Raw genomic sequence first — 20,364 nt, 5'->3', positions numbered from 1 at the left:
AGAGTAAGAACAAACAAAACAGTACGCATCGATGACTCCGCTGCGCACTCTCCTGTGAAGAGAGAGTGAGATCAAAGCAATCAATCCGTGAATGGGATCCTAGAAGTGACCAAGGCCATACTCGACACGGACAAGGAGCTCGCGCGCCAGCGCCTGGCCAAAGTGCGTGATGCAAGACTGGAGCAAGAGCTCTCTTGCGGCTGCCTTGTCGGTGGCGTGTCGTAGCAGCCGCGATTGCAAGCCAAGGCACGAGTTGAAGCCGCCGGTGCAGCCATACCGGAGCACAGCCTCCATGACCACCTCCGCCGTGGGAACTCGGACGTAGACGCAAGGCCGGCCTCCAGTGTAGTAGTGGTGTGCAAACCCGGACCGGACCACTTGCTTGTCTTCGGAGCTGAAATCGTTATGGAGCACAAACTCTTCCATCAAACACATCCGCTCCACGTCGTCCCTCCGGATGCATTTGCCAACGCCTGGGTAAGGATACAGCACCGGGATCTTCGTCTCGAGCTCGCACTTCCGGCACTTGCAAACGATGATCTCCTCGGGCCTCGACGGCCAGATGAGTGACGTGAGCCTGCTCTTGAGACTCCCGCCATAGTAGCTCACCAGGAGCTCCTCGCCCGACTTGAGATCCCTGGCAGCTCTGCAGAAGAGGGTTGTCCCGACGACCCGGAGCGTGACGCTCGGTATGCAACTGTGGTTGATGAGCGTCAACAGCGGCCACAAAACGTTGTCCGGGCACACGGACTTGTGCCCGGCAGCCATGTAAGCGTCCACCACCCTCTCCAGCCCTGCTGCCTCTTCGTGACCATCATCATCCAGGTAGTCTTCCAGGTTCGCAGAGGGATGGAGCAAGCTCACGGGGAGGGAGGCCGCGGCGCTGTTCCCGCCTGGAAGATACTGAAGTAGCTCCGCCACCCTTGGCATCTTTGCTTTCTCGAGGACGGCCTGCTTGAGTGATGCTCCGCCCCTGGCAATCCCGATCGGCTTGGTGGCGAAGATGACATCTCCGGCTTCCAGATCTTTGGTCGCGAACAAGCCGCGGCCATGGAGTGTGGAGGGCGCGCACTGGAACTCGCCAAGGAACTCCGCCATTGGTGCCACCGGAATCTCGGAGAACACAAAGGCGCCGTCCGACACCCCGCCGGCTCGTGCACTCTCGGTCCGGAACGCGGCGCTGGAGAAGTAGGCGCGCAGCGGCTGATCGAAGTCGCCGGTGGTGGACTGTGCCTTGAGCTGCTCCGCGACGGCGAGGAGCTCCACCATTTCGTGGCTGGAGCTGTCCGTGGCCTCCATTCCCGTGCTCAGGGTAGCGCATGCATGCTCGTACTCGCCCAGGCCGATGAGGGATCGCGCCTTGCCAAGAATTGCCTCGATGCTCCACGGATCGATCGCGAGGATGGCAAATGACGCCCTCAGCGCCTCGCAGTATCGCTCCTCCCGAAGCAATCCATCTGCGGCGCAACAAGAAATCCGAGCCAGCCAGCAAATGCGATCCAATCCAATCTCTAGCCGCTTACCGATCGCCATTTCGTGAAGGATCGCGCTCGATCACTGGCCGCGCCCTCGCGTTGCGCTCGATCACTGGCGGCGGCCTCGTGCTGCGCTCGATCGTGGCCCAAAATCGCTTTGAGCCAGCGTGTTTTCTTGTATCGGGCACGTATATGAGACCGTCTCTTATACAATATACACATGGAATACATAGTGTACTAGGGTTTAGTCCTAGCGTACATTTATCTCTATCTTATTTTCTCTCCGTCCGTACCTTTTTGGCGATCCGTACGCACACAATCACGACCCTTTATAATCGAGTTTTGCCAGCCCTTAACTTTCCTAGGATGGAGTGTAGCTGGCTGATCAAACACGCACCCATCACGCTGCCAGCCAAGAGGGTGTCCGGGATCTGCAAAGCACACTCGCGGAACGAAGGCCTCACACCCAAGCCGGATGTTCTTCGTGACCTTCGACAGGGAAAGGTGGGAAAATCTCTTCCTTGTTTTCCTTTTTCTTTCATATTTGTCATTTCTTTCTCCTTCTTAAAAAGGCTTTTGTTATTCCATTTGCAGCCGATTTTTGTTCTTGATAAGCATGGAAGGCTTCTGGTTGCAGCCGCTTCACTGGTTACTGAGGAGAACCTGCGTGATTTCGCCAATCACACGAACAACAACATGTTTATGGTGGCCATGCGAGGCCAAGACTTCGATAGGCTTGGAATAATAAGAGGAGGCTGGCCGTATGTAATGAAGGCGAGACCGTCATCCGGCACTCGTCTGGGTAGAATGGTGGAAACTATCCGGGCTCTTGGAACCCTGCCTGTCGACAGGCACTTGTTCAAGATCACAGACGAGGGTATACTTCCAGTGCGTTGCAGCAATGACAGTGAAAACCCATTTTCATATCCTGATCCCAACTCTTGCAGCAGCTCGGATATTACTGTGGATCTTGTGGCTTCTGCAGGATTGCCACCGGTTGCACTGTTAGTAGATTGTTTGGGTTTAGGGCTTACTTCAAACGATTAAACTTCATCGTAAAGTAATCTAATTATATCATTCATATTTTAAAATATTTCTTATCTAGCGGGTTCTGGTCACTTTCCAAATGAAATAAAGAAAACCACTAGTGGCAAAAAGAAAAGCTTACCGGAATCGTGAAAAAGCACACGTGTTTAGGGCAAACGGTTATATGGTCATTTTCGTACGCGTATATGGGCCGCTCGGTACGGACAGAGGAGCGAGCCCAGCTCGAGCGGGAGGGCGATAAGGCGCATTTCTTGATCCCGGCAAGAGATGTCCATCGGTTAGTGAAGATCTTTGCAAGCCTCCGTGGAAGTTCATGGGCTTCTTTCTGTTTCGCTCGCCATTGCTTGCGAGGACTTTCTTGCAGATGCGCTGATCCGAGAGGGGAAGTACTGCGAGGCGTTGCAAGCTGCGCTCGCGATCCTCGCCATGGATCCCTGGAGCGTTCCAGCGATCATCGGGAAAGCAAAATCCTTGCTCGGGCTGGGGGAGTACGAGCTTGCTTCCTCGACTCTGAGCGCGGGAGTGGAGATCACGCAGAGCTCCAGCAGCGACATGATCGAGCTCCTCGGCGTTGCGGAGGAGCTCAAGACACAGGCGATCACCGGTAACTACGATCGGCCTCTCCTTGCGTACTTCTCCAGCGGTGCATTCATGACCCAAGATGGGAGCTTGGGCAGGATCACGCTGTGGCCGATTCCATGCCCAGGCTACAACATGCTTCTCTCCACTGCCGGTGTGCCACAGATGGCGGATTTCTTCGGGGATTTCCAGTGCCAAGCATCCGAGCTTCATGGCCGGGGACTGTTCGCTACCAAAGCCTTGAAAGCGGGCGATCTCATTTTTGCCACCAGGCCGCTGGCGATGGAGGACTATTTCAACGATCTCTCGCTCAAGCAGGACATCCTCAACAAGGCCAGCGACCTTTCCAGGGTGGCCGAGCTCCTCCACTACCTGGATGGAGCGAGCAGGAGCTCGGCTCCTCCTCCAAACAGGTTGCTCGTCCCTTCCGGAGACATGGAGGACTACATGGGCGATCTCTCCACTGCCATGGATCCGGAGCTGGAGAGCCGGGTGGAAGCCGTGGTGCGCGCCTACACAGAGCGAGGCCATCCAAGCTTGTCCCCGCGCAACGTGCTCTGGCCGCTCCTCACACTGATCAACCATTGCTGCGTGCCGACGATCACCCTCCGGGTTGTGGGATTCACGCTCTTCTGCCGCGCGGCTCGCGATCTCAAGCCCGGCGAGGAGCTGCTCTCGAGCTACGGTGACGGCCCACTTCGCAGCCGAGTCTCGTGCCTCAGACATCTCGGCAACGAGGAGAGCGCCTTCGACTGCCAATGCGTCAAGTGTACTCTTGAGACCAAGATTCTTCCACAGCCGCAGCAAGACGCCAGCGAGATCAATGTCCGTGAAGTCGAGGAGTCTCTGCGACGCAGCCGCGAGTTGAGCGTCGAGGACAGGCAGATCATCCGGTCTGCCTATGGATTCTTATACTACAAGGAGGGGATCCAGTCAGTTCTCCCGGACGCCGAGGTGATCATGGACGCCGTGCATCGTTATGCCAACAGCAAGCTCGTGTTTCACTCATGCTTGCGCTTGCAGTCACAGCTGCTTCGCGACGCTAAGAACAAGGAAGCTGGGAGGGAGATTCTACTCAAGTCGTGTGTCTCACACTTTGGTGTGTCTCTTGCGCAGGAGCTCGTAGTCCGAGTGGAGCATGGTGTTGGTGCCTTCTAGATCGTCGCCACGCTATAGCGTACGTATGTAACTAGACCTGCCTGGGAGGGAGTGGCCTCCTTTTTCAGCTGAAAGTTTTGTCACTGAATCTTGTGATAAGATGACAAGCAAGCAAGCATTGTCACCAATAGAGTGGCTCCGATGGCGAGCTAGTGAGGGCAGCACTGCGTTCGACTTTACGTTTGACGAGGCCGGGCAGAGTTGCTCGACGGGAACCTAGGTGTTTGTGGCCAAGGAGTGCACAGGGAGACGAGGTAAGGTGAAGTGCCACGATCTTCCAGTGATGGGGTGGTGTCCATGCTTTGCGCAAGCAAGGGAGGCAAGGTTCTCTAGGCGGTGCTTGCGGAAGCACAAGGTGGCGAGGAGACACTACAAAGCGCCGGCGGTGGTCAGAGTACCGAGACAAGTAGTCGTGGCTCTGCAGAAGGCAATCCCTGGTCATGACGATTGTCCAGCAGGAGACACGCCAAATAACTCATGATTCCCAATATATCTCTCATGTATCTCTCGTAGACGGTGGCTTGCCATGAAGAGCACGAGTCAGTTCCAAGCATGGACATGGTGTCCTTGGGCGCCTCTAAATCCTGTGCCTTGTCTTGTCACTCGCAACCATGGAAGAGAACACTTCGCTTGGCTGGACGCAGATTGTGAGACGAAGGCAATCTCACCACTCTCTCTCTCTGGATATACAAGAATGCGATCTGGTCCATGGATTGATATCAAAAGTAGTGAATGAAATAGAAAGTCAGAATCTTTGTGTAGTGCTGGGGGATACCCGCAGCCTTTTATGGTCTCCCCATGTTTGACTAGCTTCACATAGAGGAAGTCACAAATTATTCTCTACCTTGCTTAATAAGAAGTTGAGTTTCTTGTAAAAAAAAAGTACAGATAAGAAACTTTTAACTTAAACTAAATCTAAAATGTTTTTTAGATTAATTAAGAAGTCTGTTTCTGTAAAAACAAAAAACATAAATATAAATAATTTTCATATAAACTAGTTTTGTTTACTAGCTGACTTCTTCTTGCCTGCACCAGCTCCTTGTAGTCTTGCATGTCAAGGTCCACCTCTTCTAAGTGCCTCTCAACAGTGGCAAACTTCTCCCTGGGAAGCCTTGTCTCTAAATTGCTTGTGACCTATCAAGCATCAAATTTGCTTTCTGAGCAATTTAAGTTAATACAAAATGACCCAGGGCCTGTCACACTCAAATTGTTAAAAAGAGTCAATTCTTCACCAATATAGAAACTCCTGAAATTCTTGTTGCTCATGCAAGTGAACCCAAAAGAAAGTCAAATTGGCTTGTGAGACTAGGCTCCCTACACCTCCTACAAACGTCAACAAAGACATTTGTCAGACTGCCACTAACGTCCACCACTAGAGAACAATTGTTTGGAAAATATAGAGAGCCAAACAACCCAAGTCTATCACAAAACATGCATCTCTCTGGGGTGGAAGTCTGCACAATAAGCATAGAAACAGAAACAGATGAAAAGATCCTTGGAGTTTTTAAACTTGATAACTGGAATGTCCCCTCACAAGCTAAACATAAAGATTGCCTACATTGTAATGCTCCTAACTAGAAATAGGGCTCATGAAGCAACTTTTGTACAACAACCCTTGTGAGCTATTACTCCAAGGAATGTCAAATTAAAGAGAACTGGTTGGAGCACAAAAAAGTTTTGCAAGTTTGGGAAAGTGTGCTAGGGAAGTGTGCATGCACCAAGGTCTGTTGTCACGATGAGCAGCCTCTAAAAGAGTTGAGCTTTTGTTTTGCAGCAGCAGCAGATCTTCACAATGTTGTAGAAACCCTAGATTCTTTACCAAACATAAGCAAAGCTGAAATCTTATACACAAAGCAAAAGAGTCCTATCTAGGATCTCTTTGAAACCAATGGATTAAGACATGCTATTCATAGAAAGTGCCAATTTCCTATAAAGATTGCATTTTTTGCAACAATATGTAAATCCTAAAGACAAACACTGCTGCTAAAATTAATTTTCGGCCATGGTCAAGTTTCATACTTTCGTTTGAAGGGAACATCAAAAAAATGAATTTTAATCTTTATAGAAAATTGCAAGAGACAGCTGCAAAACAGAATCATTAACCCAAAAACCATTGGCTAGGAGTGGTGAAGCGCTTCTTCTTTTTCTTCTTCCCTACAAATAGAATTATATCACCAACCAACAATTTTCTTATCTAATCCAGCAGAGCTGGATTGCTTGCTACTTCTCTATTTATTCTACTCTGCCAGTTTCAATTGTAGTGACATCATCTGCTGAACTACAGAGGGCGTCCATGTTCATCGCTACTACACTTCTTCGTCACTACTTACCTTCTTCCACTTCTGCTTCTGTTCATTGCTACTTGAAGATGCTTTCCGCATCAGCTTCTTCCTCTTCGGCTTCTCTTCGCTATCACATTTTGGTCCTGGCCTGCGCCGTGAGCGTAGCTGTGAGAACGGCCCCTCAAGTATGGCACATGCAGCACACTGCCTCCGGACCGCCACAGTCCTCCATAACCCCTGCGTCCAATATTGACTTCACGATTCTCTCTTTAGATCTGATGCTTCTGCGCCTTCGCCTGCAGGAATGCCTTCTTGCATTCATTGACTCACTTCAGCACGGCAGGGTCCATTTTAGACCGCCTTTCCTTCTTGGACTGCTTTCTCTTCTCCATGGCCTCTCTTCTCTTCTCTTCCAGCTCCTCTAGCAACTTGCAATCTTCTTCCGTGATACCATCAGCGAAGGACTCCAAGAAAGTCGAAACATGCAGCCGATGCTCCATAGCATCCACCTCTTTGTCCAGGGGGTTCAAATCAACCTTCGTCGGGCTGAAGAAGGAATAATGCACCCGACCTTCGTCCTCGCTCAAGTCCGGTAGCCAGATTCGAACGTATGACTTCTTCACAAATTTCTGTTCTGTCTTTCGATGGTCCTCAGCGTTCATGGTTATCTGCCCAGAGAATTATATGGACGACGCCAGACTTGAACACCACCACGAAATCGGTGTACTTGAAGAAATAACTATCCGGAAGTAGTACAACTCCCTGACCGTCCCGAAAGCCCTTAGTCTGCACCTGCTTCGGCTCTGCTCCCTCAAAAGGTTCCCTGGTGAATTCTCTCGGAACCTTGAAGTCCCCTAGCTTCATGCCTTTCTTACAAATCACTTCACTGATAAAATTTTCAATCAGCCAGCCGAGCTCAGCCCAGTTCATACGCCTCACATCTGCCAGCCTTTGACGTGCGTAAGCCGTCAAGACTTTGTTCCGATAGGATCTGTAGACGTCAAGTGCCTGTTAACCTCCTCCGTATGGATCCTTGCGATAAAAGGGGTGCAGAACTCCGTCGCCACCGTAAACGCCGGGAAAAGAACAGCCAGTGGTAACAGCGGGTCCAAATTCGCCATGTTCCTGCGTATCGAATTCTTTAAATCTTGAAATTCCGGATCCTGTTTGTAGCGCCGCACAAGCATCTTCCAGTCTAACTTCTGCAGGACAGAACGTTAAGGTCCTAGTTACAATAATTCATACGGTGCACTTACATGGCAGTACTCCTCAATTAGCTGATTGGGATCAGGAGGAACAGCAGCAGAAGAATCAGCGGCAAAAGGATCAGTGGTGGCAGAAGGATCAGCGGCAAGCTCGGGATGCTGTTGTGGTTGCACGCAGAGATCATATATCTCGCGAAATCCATCGTACTCTTCGTCAGCACCTGCGGCGTAACCTGTCAGGCTGTTGCAGTGGTTAACAAGAATGGAAAGTGACAACGGGTGGCATGCAGCAAGGTCCTCGACATCACCCCAGTGCTCAGGATAGTTCTCAAGAAACTTGCCAAGAACAGTTCCCGACAGGTACGCATCACGCTCTGCCTGTTTGACGAAGATAGTTAGCAAACTCCAATCTGAAGTCACCACATTACCTTCGTGAACATCTTGCTGATATTATATACTGTGGGACTACCTTGAAACCGAGATTGTTTCAATACTTCACTGTTGGGTGAAAGGGCCTTCACCACAACGCGTGCTTGCCCCCAAAGTTCGTCTGTCCATTTCCTGGCTGCCCTGCGCTTCTCTGCATCACTTCCGGTCCTCGGATCATGACGCTCTTCCCCATCAGTCAACAGGACGATCCTTTCGCCGAGCCGCCTCCGCCTTTCCAGAAATGCCTTAGCATCTTCCGGTGTTTCTATGGAGGCTATGGCCTCCTCCGCGCCTTTCTCGTTGCAGAACGTGAAGAGCAGCACGTCACGGATCTGTTCAGCAACGGGATGATCCACATTCAAGTACCAAATACACACTATTCTGGTGATAGGACATCCAGGTCGTGGCCGCTTGTTCGACATATCGTAAAGTTTAATAAGCTCCCAAGCGAAGGCCCTCAATATGCTGCTTTTCCCCCCTCCCTTGGTACCTGTCAATATGAAAACGCCCCCCCTGCTATTCTTGAATAGAGGTTCCACAGCATTCCTAAAACCGATGTACTCCCCCGTGCTGCAAAATTCGAACTCGAGAGGAGGCCTCTTGATCCGGCACGAACCCTCCAACCCCGGGAACGGAAGAAAAACCTTGGAGCCTTGATTCCACAACTGTGTGAAATCTACTTCACGAGCCCTCGCCACTCGCGCCTTATTCACCTTGCTCTCAAGCGGCTCATCCTCCATCTCTGCTGTAAACTTTCAAGGAGACCTAGTGAAATGTGGTTTTTAAATGTTAGCTTTAATCTTAAATATTTAAATTTAACTTTAACATTTACCGCTGACCGAACAAATTGAGCTATGCTTAGGTAGTGAATATATTTAAAATATATTTAAATATTCTAAGATATTCTACCATTTAACCATTGTTATTAATCTTGCATTTATGATTTATAAACATGTTTATAATTATAAACTTCCATTTGATCATAGATTAAGTGTTCGTCTCTCCCAGCACAACCTTCCATGCCGAGTATGCCTCTGATCGACTTTGAGACGCCATTAGACTAGGGCTAGCAAACTGGAGTTTGAGGAAGTTGGCGGTGCCCACTTGCGCAAGTGCGCGCCAGTCCAGGATCTGTACTCGTTCGCGGGAGTAGAGAAGCTTGCCAACTTGTAGGAGCGTGCTTCCAGAAATGGCCGGAGTTTGTCCTCCAAGGATTAAAAAATGACGATGTGACTGGGCAAGCTCCCGTGGGTGGATCCTCCATGAACCGTGAGGCCTCGTCTTTGCCACCATCGCTAAGAATCTCATTGGCAAATCCTTGTGCAGTGACGTGTAGAATGGAGTAGCATGGCATTGCGTCAGAAACGTAATGCTTTCCACCCTTTGGTCTGCCGCTTCATTGCCAAGGTACTCCATTCAGCCGCGCTGTTTGGGCAAAAGTAGTGTTCGTTAGTCTACAAACAAGCAGCTTCTTTCACCTGGTGGACGAGCGAAGTGTAAAGCGCAGCTGGCACGTTGGAGACAAGCAGTCCGATGAGAATGGCTGTAAACTTCATCGTCCACCGGATTTTGCTTTGACAATTTGCTTACTTCCGGACTCAATGGAGGCAAGGCTGTTCCCAGCAAAGAGCATCGCCAGAGGAAGTGCTGGCAAGACGAACCTGAATGACTAGAAAAGTTAAGTTGCTCTTCATACATATGCTAACGGATACCTGAATTCTTTGTGCCCGAGCAGACTATACGTGAACAATATCCAAGCTACAAGACCCGCAAGAAACCACTGCCGCGACTACCAACATGTTAGCGGCAAGTGCGTGAATGCCATCGCTGGAAAGCCCTGGGTGAAATACCAGTGCCAGGGAAATTAAACAGAAGTCACCATCCCCCCAGAGGAAATTAAACAGGAAAACCTCAGCAGCACAAATAACCATTTCCGTACATGATCCTGTCCAAAACGAAAGTCGCTCCAAGAATGCCACACCTGAAAGTTGGAGGCAAATGTAAGGGTTTTGAGCATGGAACACGCCTCCTTTGCGTATCCGATAGGAAGAACTTCATGGAGGAGATATCTGGACCAGTTGACGAGCTGGCAAAACATCTGCATAATAAAGTTTGAGAATCGAGTTTTCCTCACATTTTTTCAGATGGAACTTACTGTCCACTTTGCAACACGGTCACCAAATGCTCGACAAGCGAGCTTCCACAGGTAAACATCACCGGCTGCGGCAATGAGAGACTGGAAAAGCCTTGGCGACCTCCACTATCATGGAATCATTCATGAAAAGCTAGAAGGCATTAGAACTTTCTCGAAAAAAGCTTAAGTTTTATCGAGCTTACCATGAACCAGTATCCAGCTTAAACACTGCCAACGTCTTAGCGCGCAGCAAAGATGAGCGGGTGTAGGTAGCTCCGAAGACCTTCGTTCCATTCCCAAGTCCATATCTAGACAAAGAAAAACAAGAATGTAGCATGAGAGATTTGTGAAGACAAGATTTACCCGAAGACAATGCGGTGTGGGTGCTGTGCATCGCATTTTTGCTGTTTAATGCACTGCTCGTTCGCACGTACTACGAGCACTGGAGTTGCAACAAACCACGCTCTCGAGCGCGATCCCTCTTCAAAAACCCTAGAACAATTTCCTACACTGCTATGTTTCAACTAAGATGGATGTAAAATGCCAACTCTAGGAAAGATAACGACGACTTGTATTGGAGATTGGGACTACGCAAGCTTATACATTGGCAATTGAATTAAAAATGCCAATAGCTGCGGCCTAGCAGGCGCTGACTTGCCTGTAGTGGCTGGGTCTGTGGTCCGGATACCTCACAAGATAGCCGTCACGCTTGAGAAGCAGCTGCTGGCTCAATCGAGGTGTTCTCCCAAACTCTCTGATGATCTTGGAATGGAGCAGCATGAACTTGCCATCCTCGAGCTCGACAACTGCGTTGTGCCACTGTTTGGATGCGGGTGGATGGAGATGCGCAGCTGCAACGGGAAGAGCCACTCCACCATGGGCCGAGTATGAACCGTTCCAGTTCCAGAGGATCATGAGGAAGCCAACTTGGCTGCACAACTTCGACTTTGACGGAAGGTCCTTGCAGCTCTTGTGTCGTGCAAGTCCTCGAGGGTGAACCTGGAGAAGCCACGATACAGATTACGTGCTCGGGGTCTTCCTACCTTGGTGACGGTTGACTCGTCACATCCAAACAATGAGCGTTCGCCTGGCATTCTCTGCATTGGCCGTGAGCTCAGTCGCAACTGAATGCTCCACTGCCGTGTTGGATAAAAGGTTGGCAATGCTGTTCTCGCTGTGGTTGTCCAGCAGAAACTCGTCCAGGCTAAAGAAACTGACCAAGCCGGGATACAAATTGTGTGCCATCTCCCAAAACATCCCTCCATAAGAATCCACAGCAGCATCGTCAGAGCCGACGAGATCAGAGAAGACATGGCCATCCGAGACGATGTTGTAGTGCATGCCTGGATCCGCAACAATCTTCATGGAATGGATGGCCAGCTCCTCGGCCTTGTCAGGGCACTTTCCCAAAGTCTTGTTGAGATTGCATGACTTGACTGGAATTGCCTGCAAGACGAGGAACATTCTTTGTGACGGCTATATATATGAAGTCCAGGTGTATGGCTATAATGTTACATACTATTACATGGTACCTCACCTTATCTGCAAACCTTTGCTTCACCCCGCTGGTGAACCACTGATCGTGCTTTGGAAAGTGGATGTAATTCTTCTCAATGATGTCCACAACCTTGGAAGGTGATGGTCGTCCACCTCTTGAGGTGTGTGTGAGGTAAAGGACTCCAAAAGGCAATCTCTAGTCATGACGCCGTTGTCCAGCAGCAGAGAGGCCAGATAGCTCATGCTCTAGCTATCCTCCTCCTGGAGACTGGGATGAAACCACGCCCTCAAACCCATTCCCAATGTATCTCTTGTACACGGTGGCTTGCCATGAAGAGCATGAATCAGCTCCAAGAATGGACATCGTGTACCTGTTGATTTCAAAGTCAAATGTTGTAGAGGCGGCCAAGGCCACAATCTCCATGACACCGGAGTCCAAGAGCCCGAGTTATCTCAGTGGGACCTTAGAAATAGTACAGAGGAAAAATTTCAGCTAACAAATCTTTTAATCTGGAGCATATCAATGAGCACCCAAGGACTAAAGAAAAGAGAAATTCTTGTCATCCAGAAGTGAACAAGCAGCAGGTAAGTCTTGTCATGGCAAGGACTCAGGAGCGGTTGAGGGTTCGACATCGGGGACCAGCATTTTCCCTTCCACGAGAAGAATGCGGTGGAAAAAAACAAGACAACTTTTTAACTTTTTAATCAAGAAGCTTTACACATCGACGTCCTTCACCTTGCTGCTTGCAAATAAGAACATATTTCAAGCCCTTGCTTCCAGTCATCCAGCTGAGATCGATCGATAGGGGATATGTGGACTCCAGTGTTCTTTTTCGTGTTCGCCCTCTGCGTTAAGTGTTCTACACTTCACATCATCACATCTGCTTTGGTCGCAGCTGACATTATATATACTGCTCTTTGGCTCTCCAGCTTCTGGATGGATCCAGTGCCCGCCGCTATGGCCGATGGGGTGGCACAGAAGGCATCGAGTTTAGCGACGGCGAGTCCAAAGGGATTGTGTGCATGAGACTCTGGCATGGTGAAGTGTTTGATGGTCTCCAAGTGATGTATGACTATGGAGATGGTCAGTATATCTGGGCACCAGCTCATGGCACTACCACACACAAGGCACCGACACAGGTGAGCTCCAACTTGTCCACGAGATCACCTGGTTCTTCCTTCTTGTTCTTCGCAGATATGTCTGGACTATCCAAATGAAGAGATAACCCAAATGAGAGGATTCGGAGGACCAAGCAAGTTCACGAGAGATGGGATAAATCAGCTCACCTTCATCTCCAGCGACAAATACACTGGGCACCAGAAGAGCTATGGGCCATATGGAATCACAACAGGACAGTTTTTCGTCACTCCAGTCGGCAAATTCGTGGGCTTCTGGGGCTTTGCTACACAAACTCAGTACTTCAGAGGCATCGGAATGTATCTGGAGCGACCCTGCTATCCTGGATCCAGCTTTAATTCGTCATCCACACTAGAGCTCAATGTGGCTTAAGCTTGTTTGATCCTTGATCATGTCCGAGAATTTATACGTATGACTTGTCCTTTGGCCCTGTGCTCCTCGAAACATAGTTCCCTGTGCCGTAGCGACTCGATATACAGCACGAGCCTCTCCATCTCCAACTTGCTCTGTGAGCTGAGTTAGCACCTACAGATCCCTGCCACAAACCCATGTCCTCCTCGTTAAAAAAAAAAAAACACGTAGCTTTCATGAAAACATATCGGTTCATACCGCGATCTAGTAGAGATCATCCCATTCGCGAGCCCGTGGCCAGCTTCGAGCTTCGCAGATCCACCTACGAGCGCAGGGTAACTGGACTCCTGCTAATGTAACGTCACTACCTTCCTGTTAGAATCTCCACTTCTGTAAGAGCATCCTGACGACCCACTGCGGTGGTGACGGTGCCGAAGTTGGCCAGCTTTCTCGATCTTGTCCGGAAACCAATCTGCAATGGCTGCCCTCCTGGTTTCTTAAAATCGAAAGGTGATAAACTCTGATCGGTAAACGTACCTGAAATTGTCGCTGCAGTCATAAAGGTACACGAGATTGGCGCCACCAGAGGCAAAACGTTCGGCGGGCGAGCAGGCAATGAGGAACTGATCGATCACCTATATGGCATCACGTCATTCCGCTGAAAAGAACTCTCAAGCGTACCATGCACTAGATGAAATATAGAGCGCAGCAACATGGAAGAAGTTGCAATGAATTCCAAGTGAGAGGCGCTGAAAAAACACAATTTTTTTCTGGAAACCAGCTCCGAATTAGGATTACCCGAAAACGTGCTCCTCTTACGAACGAGGAGCGCATCGAGTAGCCGGAATGCGGCAAACAGCATGAGCAGCCCCCCATCCCCCCCATAAACCCAGGAACTTGGTTGGTTGGTCGATTATGTCACCCACCAAGTTGGTCATCTATGATGGACAGACCAACTTGGGATAGCGCATTGCCGGCCTGTCCAAAGAGCGATGTGATGGAGTACTGCTCCATGGACTTCACCTGGTACCACGAGTCCATCACCACGTTGTTTTTGTCGGTCCCAGAGAACGCGACATTTATCTGTAAGAGCCAGAAAAGGAGTAAGGATGCTTCTTCTCTGTCTCGGAGGAAAAGACACAAAACTTACGGCAAATCGGCACGGATCAGCGCCTTTTACCGACGCAATAGTCGACGATGGATCCAGACAAGTCGACTCTGACGTCGAACAGGCGCCTTGGAAGCACGAAGCGCTCGTCTTTCCACCGCAGGATGCACACTTATCGTCCTTCCTGAAGAAAGAAACGTAAACACACACAAGAGTCTAAACAAAGGTGATTCTTACCAAAGCAAATTCTTGAGCACTCCTTTCTTGAGCTCAATCACGAGCGTGTAGATCGGTATTCTCCCCTGCTCACAAAACAAACCGTGACTCCAATTTCGGCTAAAACTCTTCCTCATGAACTTACGTAAGGAATGAGGAAGTATTTTGGAGTCGAGACAATTGTGGGGTTCCCAGCATACGCAACCACAGTAGCATTCCCAGGAAACTGGAACAAACAAACAAAACCTGATAAGAAAGTCAAAGTAAAAGAAAAAGATCTTTTACTGTGCTCTTCGATCGTGGGAGTTTGATAGATTACGGCAGTGTGGAGATCCAGATAGCTCGCATTGTTCGTCCGCAGCATCGAGATTTGATCCAGCAGAGGCCTGAACACGGCAACCCGGGAATTCGCCGGCATTTTCTGCCCAACACAGCAAACCAAAGAAAGCTCGATCAACACGAGTTCTCAGACAACACTCACAGCAACGAGCGCGTTGTCGCAAGGCGAGAGCTGATTGAGCGACGGATCCGAGTTGTTGTACCAAACCGAGGGCGCGCCAGTGTACCCTACCGCAATGCTGATCGAATCCTTGCCCCCGACCGGCAGCAACTGGCGGCACGGATTGAATACCGGATTGTTGTCCGCGGCATCGACGAGAATCATCGCGATCGGCAGGAGCGCCAGCAGCAGCAGCAGCGCCATTGCTCTTCTCCTCTAGGGCTAGGGCACTTCTTTTCCCGCTCATTGGTTTAAACTCTAGCATTAGGGTGCGACCTGTTATAGAAATATAATTCCCGGGCAGATGCATTTGAGATGATCAATATCAAATACATTAGGAGTTTACAAATATAAAGTGTAACATAGAAACGATCCTCTCTTTCACAGAGGACACAAGAATCACGTCATGTATGCCTCCAAAGTACGTGATAAAGATCAGTGATCTAGACAATGGGTGTCTTCCCTGTGGTACGAAACAAGCTAGATAAGTATAAAACAAAGATCTAAAGATCTTGAGAGTTTTCTAGAACATACCTGGTGAAAAGCCTCGGGAAGAACAAATCCAGCAGCTTCTATAACCAGCTAAAATGCGTTAACAACCGTGAGCCCTAAACAACAGAGGATATACCGTGAGCCCTAAACAAGGCCTGTGACAATGCCCTAATTACCAGAGTAACTATCGAGTACTGGTCCCATATCTTTTGCGTGGGCTCCTGTTTCTATGGCTAGAACAGGAGCACAGGCAGCCAAGATGGGGTTTTTCTAACCAATGTAGTGTCGATCGTGCTCGCTCGCTCGCTCGGTCTCCGCGATTGCTCCACAAATCTTGGCGTCAAGCTTCCAACAATGGTGACGCGGATCGGATCTGGTGGTGCCCACGGCGCAAAACGTTGACAAGTTCTTCCCTCTTCTATTCTGCGAGGGGGCAAGAGATAGGGAAGGAGAGGAGAGCTCCCGATAGTTCCGTGCTCTGGGTAAAGACAGGAGCTTCTTGGACGGAGCTCATCAAGGCCGTAGAGATGGAGGAGATGTGGCGGCGTTGGGAGGCCGCCAGCCACAATCACAGTGCTCCGCCGGACGGGAGAAGGATGAGCGACAGTGGGCGATGACGCCAACACCCCCGAATCGTGGCACCGATCGAGGCGGAGACGGAGAATCGGGAGCCCAAGTCGCTTGATCATCGATTAGATTTGGCAGAAATGGATGCGGTGGTCGAGACCGATGAGGAGGAGGAAGCCCAAGAACAGGGAAAGGGAAGAATGTGGAAGTTGGACCAAACTTTGGATCAGCCACTCGGGGAGGAGGCCGGGCGCGTCGCCAGTATGTGGCGATCCGACAAGGTTTGTGATGAATCCTCCATCCCGCTTGTCTCGTGAATCCAATTGGGCTTCTTTGTTTCTTGCTCCAGGGATTGTCCACGGCCACCACTTTGTGGCTGGCCTTCTTGAGCTTGGGAGTGGTGTATGGAGATCTTGGAACCTCGCCTCTCTACGTCTTCTCGAGCATCTTCCAGGACACTAGCACCGTGGAGAACACCGACGATATCCTTGGAACGCTCTCGCTCATCATCTACACCATCACTCTCATCCCTCTCATCAAATACGTGTTCATCGCGCTTCAGTCGAGCGACTATGGCGAAGGTTGGTTCTTTTTTCTCGCTCGTTGTTTCCTTCTCGTCTCGATCGGGAGCTCATGAATCCTTGTCCGCAGGTGGAACTTTTGCTCTCTACTCGCTCATCTGCAGGCACGTCAAAGCAAACACCATCCAAAACCAGCATCACACCGACTTGAAACTCACGACGTATAGCCGCCGGCCAGTAGCTCCAAACTCTCTGGCTTTCAAGGTGAGAACACTCTTGGAGAACAACTCCCATCTCCAGAAGATCTTGCTCGTCCTGGTTCTTTTGGGAACGAGCATGGTTATCGGCGATGGTATCCTTTCCCCGGCAATCTCAGGTAGCGACACACACTTTTTCTTCGCTCTTCTCGCTCGTTTTCTTCTGACAATACGCGACCTTTGCAGTACTTTCGTCTGTCAAAGGCATTCAAGCGGCGCATCATTCTCTTCCGGAAGGTACCAAAGAAGCAGCGCTCACAAAAGTTTACGCAGCATTTGTTTCTTTCTGCAGAAGCTGTGCTGGTGCTGTCCCTGCTGATTCTGGTGATCCTGTTTTGTATGCAACGATTTGGAACCGGCAAAGTGGCTTTCATTTTTGCTCCCATCATCTTTCTCTGGTTCCTCTCCATTGGTTTGATCGGGCTCTACAACATTTTCAGGCACGATCCATCCATCTTCCGGGCGCTCTCGCCGCTCACTTTCATTCGCTACTTCCACAGGAGTGAAGTGAATGGATGGGTCGCTCTTGGAGGAATTATGCTCTCCATCACTGGTAAACGATGTTCCTCTTTCGTTTTTACGCTGTAGCTCATGCAAGGAATTCACATTGCAGGCGCAGAGGCATTGTTTGCAGACCTCGGCCATTTTTCCGCTCTTTCCATTCAGGTAACGAGTTTCCTCGAGCGAAAGAAAAAACCAGAAAGAGAAAAGATAGATGAATTGGTATACAGAGATTTCTTATGAGAAACTTTTGCAACAGCTGGCGTTTACATTTCTGGTTTTTCCTTGCCTCCTCGCAGCTTACATGGGGCAGGCTGCGTTCTTGATGCATCATCCAGATCGAGTGGCCGATGCCTTCTATAGCTCTGTCCCAGGTACTACGGTTTTCTCAAAGCTCGTGAACAAATATGTGAACAAAACTTCTCTTTTACCTTGTTTCACAGGACCTCTGTACTGGCCAATGTTTGTGATCGCCACCGCAGCAGCGATCATCGCGAGCCAGGCAACAATCTCGGCAACTTTCTCTATAGTCAAGCAGGCAGTAGCACTCGGCTGCTTCCCTCGAGTAAAGATCGTCCACACTTCTCAGCGTTTCATGGGCCAGATTTACGTGCCCGAGGTGAACTGGATACTCATGGCGCTGTGCTTGCTCATCACTGCTGGCTTCCGCAAAACAACGCAAATCGGCAACGCATACGGTACTCAAAAACACTTTTTTTCCTTTTCAGGAAGAGCAAAACTTACTTCCAACTTGCTTGTCACAGGTGTTGCCGTGATCGGAGTTATGCTAGTCACGACTTTGCTCATGGCTTTGCTCATGGTGGTCATCTGGCAAACAAATATTTTCCTGGTGCTGCTCTTCCTCGCCGTGTTTGGCACCGTGGAGCTCGTCTACATCTCGGCCGTGCTCTTCAAAGTTCCAAATGGTGGCTGGGTTCCCCTGGCGATAGGAGCGGTCCTCTTGCTCGTCATGTATACATGGCACTACGGCTCCACGCAGCGCTACGAGACCGAGAAACGCAACAAAGTCTCGGTTGGATGGATCCTCGGCCTGGGACCGAGCTTGGGACTCGTCCGGCTGCCCGGCATCGGCCTCTTCTACACCGAGCTAGCTCATGGAGTTCCATCGATCTTCTCCCACTTTTTGACGCACTTCCCAGCGATCCACTCCATCCTGGTGTTCGTCTGCGTCAAGTACTTGCCGGTGAGCACGGTGCCAAAGGAGGAGAGGTTTCTGGTGCGAAGGATCGGCCCCAAGAACTACCGGATGTTCCGCTGCGCTGTGAGATACGGATACAAGGATCTCCACAAGCGAGACGACCATTTCGACGATCTCTTGATCCAGACGCTGGCAGCGTTCGTGAAGTACGAGTCGCTGCTCGAGAGCGTGGATGGACAGGACGATGGAAACTCGGAGTTAAGCCAGGTGGTGTACGCGGCGTCGAGCTCTCAGTCCCAGCAAGAACAGCAAGAACACGATCACCAGGAGACGAGGAACACGGTGGCGGGGTTCATGAGCAACTCTCTCACGTCGGTGAACTCGTCGACGCAGCTGACGAGCTACAGCAGCGATGGCGACGACAGAGATGATCGACGACAGGACGAGCTCAAGTTCTTGCACAGCGCCAAGGAGCAAGGCATCGTCCACATCCTCGGCAACACGCTCATCCGGTGCAACGAGGGATCGGGGCTGCTGAGGAGAGCGACGATCAATTACTGCTATGGATTCCTTCGCAGGATCTGCCGGGACAACTCGGTGATCTACCACATCCCTCACGAGAGCCTCCTTCACGTCGGCATGGTCTACAATGTGTGATCGAGGCATCCATAGCTTCGTTACTATTGATTGAGAAAGAAGATCGCGAAGAACAATGATTAGATTAGCAGCGGTCGTTAGTGGTAAAGTGGGGGTTAGATTAGTGGGAATAAAACGTTCTTCCCGGTTGGCGGCATGGTATTGGGCGCGGCCTCTATGTCCAAACGTGTGAGGGGAGAACCCTATGCGTGAGTGATGTAGAGCTCACTCCTGCAGCACTGCCAAAGAAAGCTTTGCTCGCCCAGCGCCTCTCTCTCTTCTTCCTCTCCTCCATCATTTTCATTGCCACTCTTCCAAATCCACACTCCAGTTCTCGAGAGAGTGAGAATGAGAGTGTGATTTAAAGTGTGGCAGAGAAGAGCCAGCGCTCTTTAATCGATCCAAGAGCGCGCGGAGCGAGCGCCGCCGCCGCTCGAGTGTGGATTGCTTCTTCTTCTTCGACTTCTTCTTTAATGGGGAAGCTCAGTGCTGCGGAGAAGGAGAAGACCAAGATCCGCGAGAGGCACAGGCGCGCGATCACGACGCGGATCTTCACTGGCCTGCGCAAGCACGGCGGCTACAATCTCCCGCCGCGAGCGGACATCAACGATGTTCTCCGCGCGCTTGCCGGCGAGGCGGGATGGATCGTGGAGACGGATGGAACTACTTATCGCCCCCAGCAAGATCAGAGCTCTCACTCCCAGCAGCACCAGGTTGGTCTTTCTTTCCATCTCCTTCCATTCGCTAGCATTTGATCACCAATCGAGTCGAGCGAGCAAAAGAGAGCGCGAGTAGAAGATTTCTTGATCGAGATATGGGAATGAGATTAATCGTGGTTTCTCTTGTATGTTTCTTGGGCAGAAGGTCGCATTGAGCCAGATTTCGCTGCCACAGTCGGGAGGATCCGGAAGAACCACCACAACATCGCTGACAAACACGACACACTCGATCAGCAGCGGCGGCCACCACCACCACCACCACCACCACCAGCAAATGAATCTCGCGGCGGCTGGAAGGTACCTCCTCTCCCCCAGCCACCTGATGCTCCAGCAGCAGCAGATGGATCCCCGCGCGGGGGATTGCTCCACCACCGCCTCGCCCCGCCACCACTAC

At 50.4% G+C, this 20,364-nt stretch overlaps 4 protein-coding genes, 1 long non-coding RNA gene and 1 pseudogene across 6 annotated transcripts; 3 read left to right on the top strand and 3 right to left on the bottom strand.

Annotated features, from left to right (window-relative positions):
- Window positions 1–99: 99 nt before the first annotated feature.
- LOC9642826 lies at window positions 100–1,533 on the bottom strand. The gene has a single exon (XM_024678449.1). It carries the CDS (start codon window positions 1,531–1,533, stop codon window positions 100–102), a length of 1,434 nt encoding a protein of 477 aa, XP_024534217.1.
- Window positions 1,534–3,104: 1,571 nt separating this feature from the next.
- Window positions 3,105–4,420, top strand: LOC112347552. The gene is made up of 2 exons (XM_024678608.1): window positions 3,105–3,306; window positions 3,995–4,420. The coding sequence occupies exons 1-2, from the start codon at window positions 3,221–3,223 to the stop codon at window positions 4,257–4,259; spliced, it is 351 nt and encodes a 116-aa protein (XP_024534376.1). The 5' UTR covers window positions 3,105–3,220; the 3' UTR covers window positions 4,260–4,420.
- A 4,742-nt stretch (window positions 4,421–9,162) lies between these two features.
- Window positions 9,163–10,559, bottom strand: LOC9642825 (annotated as a pseudogene).
- A 1,976-nt stretch (window positions 10,560–12,535) lies between these two features.
- LOC9642393 (jacalin-related lectin 3) lies at window positions 12,536–13,370 on the top strand. Its single transcript, XM_024678606.1, has 3 exons — window positions 12,536–12,656; window positions 12,737–12,946; window positions 13,002–13,370. The coding sequence occupies exons 1-3, from the start codon at window positions 12,618–12,620 to the stop codon at window positions 13,314–13,316; spliced, it is 564 nt and encodes a 187-aa protein (XP_024534374.1). The 5' UTR covers window positions 12,536–12,617; the 3' UTR covers window positions 13,317–13,370.
- Window positions 13,245–15,338, bottom strand: LOC9642824. Of its 2 annotated transcripts, XR_002992807.1 has the most exons (9): window positions 15,101–15,338; window positions 14,905–15,040; window positions 14,765–14,845; window positions 14,641–14,705; window positions 14,446–14,587; window positions 13,977–14,378; window positions 13,833–13,930; window positions 13,554–13,776; window positions 13,245–13,479 (listed from the first exon to the last, which is right to left on the bottom strand). It is a non-coding gene; the product is annotated as an uncharacterized LOC9642824 (long non-coding RNA). The 2 variants fall into 2 exon arrangements; XR_002992806.1 differs by having other exon boundaries at window positions 14,905–15,338.
- Window positions 15,339–15,950: 612 nt separating this feature from the next.
- On the top strand, window positions 15,951–19,413 carry LOC9642823 (potassium transporter 10). Its single transcript, XM_024678593.1, has 9 exons — window positions 15,951–16,458; window positions 16,527–16,758; window positions 16,829–17,074; window positions 17,142–17,192; window positions 17,248–17,508; window positions 17,569–17,621; window positions 17,716–17,830; window positions 17,900–18,154; window positions 18,221–19,413. Exons 1-9 carry the CDS (start codon window positions 16,318–16,320, stop codon window positions 19,270–19,272), a joined length of 2,406 nt encoding a protein of 801 aa, XP_024534361.1. The 5' UTR covers window positions 15,951–16,317; the 3' UTR covers window positions 19,273–19,413.
- Window positions 19,414–20,364: the final 951 nt, after the last annotated feature.

Source organism: Selaginella moellendorffii, unplaced genomic scaffold (assembly GCF_000143415.4).
Source record: "Selaginella moellendorffii unplaced genomic scaffold, v1.0 SELMOscaffold_22, whole genome shotgun sequence".
NCBI classification, from domain to species: domain Eukaryota; kingdom Viridiplantae; phylum Streptophyta; class Lycopodiopsida; order Selaginellales; family Selaginellaceae; genus Selaginella; species Selaginella moellendorffii.
The sequence above is the reverse complement of the archived record's forward strand: the minus strand, read 5'-3'. Positions and strand labels throughout refer to the sequence as shown.

Coding starts and splice junctions, on each gene's coding strand:
- LOC9642823 (XM_024678593.1), top strand. CDS start 16,318: ATGGATGCGGTGGTCGAGACCGATGAGGAGGAGGAAGCCCAAGAACAG. Junction 16,759..16,828: donor GTCGAGCGACTATGGCGAAG/GTTGGTTCTTTT, acceptor CCTTGTCCGCAG/GTGGAACTTTTGCTCTCTAC. Junction 17,831..17,899: donor CTTCTATAGCTCTGTCCCAG/GTACTACGGTTT, acceptor CTTGTTTCACAG/GACCTCTGTACTGGCCAATG.
- LOC112347552 (XM_024678608.1), top strand. CDS start 3,221: ATGCCCAGGCTACAACATGCTTCTCTCCACTGCCGGTGTGCCACAGAT. Junction 3,307..3,994: donor TTTCCAGTGCCAAGCATCCG/AGCTTCATGGCC, acceptor GCAGATCATCCG/GTCTGCCTATGGATTCTTAT.
- LOC9642826 (XM_024678449.1), bottom strand. CDS start 1,533: ATGGCGATCGGTAAGCGGCTAGAGATTGGATTGGATCGCATTTGCTGG.
- LOC9642393 (XM_024678606.1), top strand. CDS start 12,618: ATGTGGACTCCAGTGTTCTTTTTCGTGTTCGCCCTCTGC. Junction 12,657..12,736: donor TTTTCGTGTTCGCCCTCTGC/GTTAAGTGTTCT, acceptor TTGGCTCTCCAG/CTTCTGGATGGATCCAGTGC. Junction 12,947..13,001: donor CACACAAGGCACCGACACAG/GTGAGCTCCAAC, acceptor TGTTCTTCGCAG/ATATGTCTGGACTATCCAAA.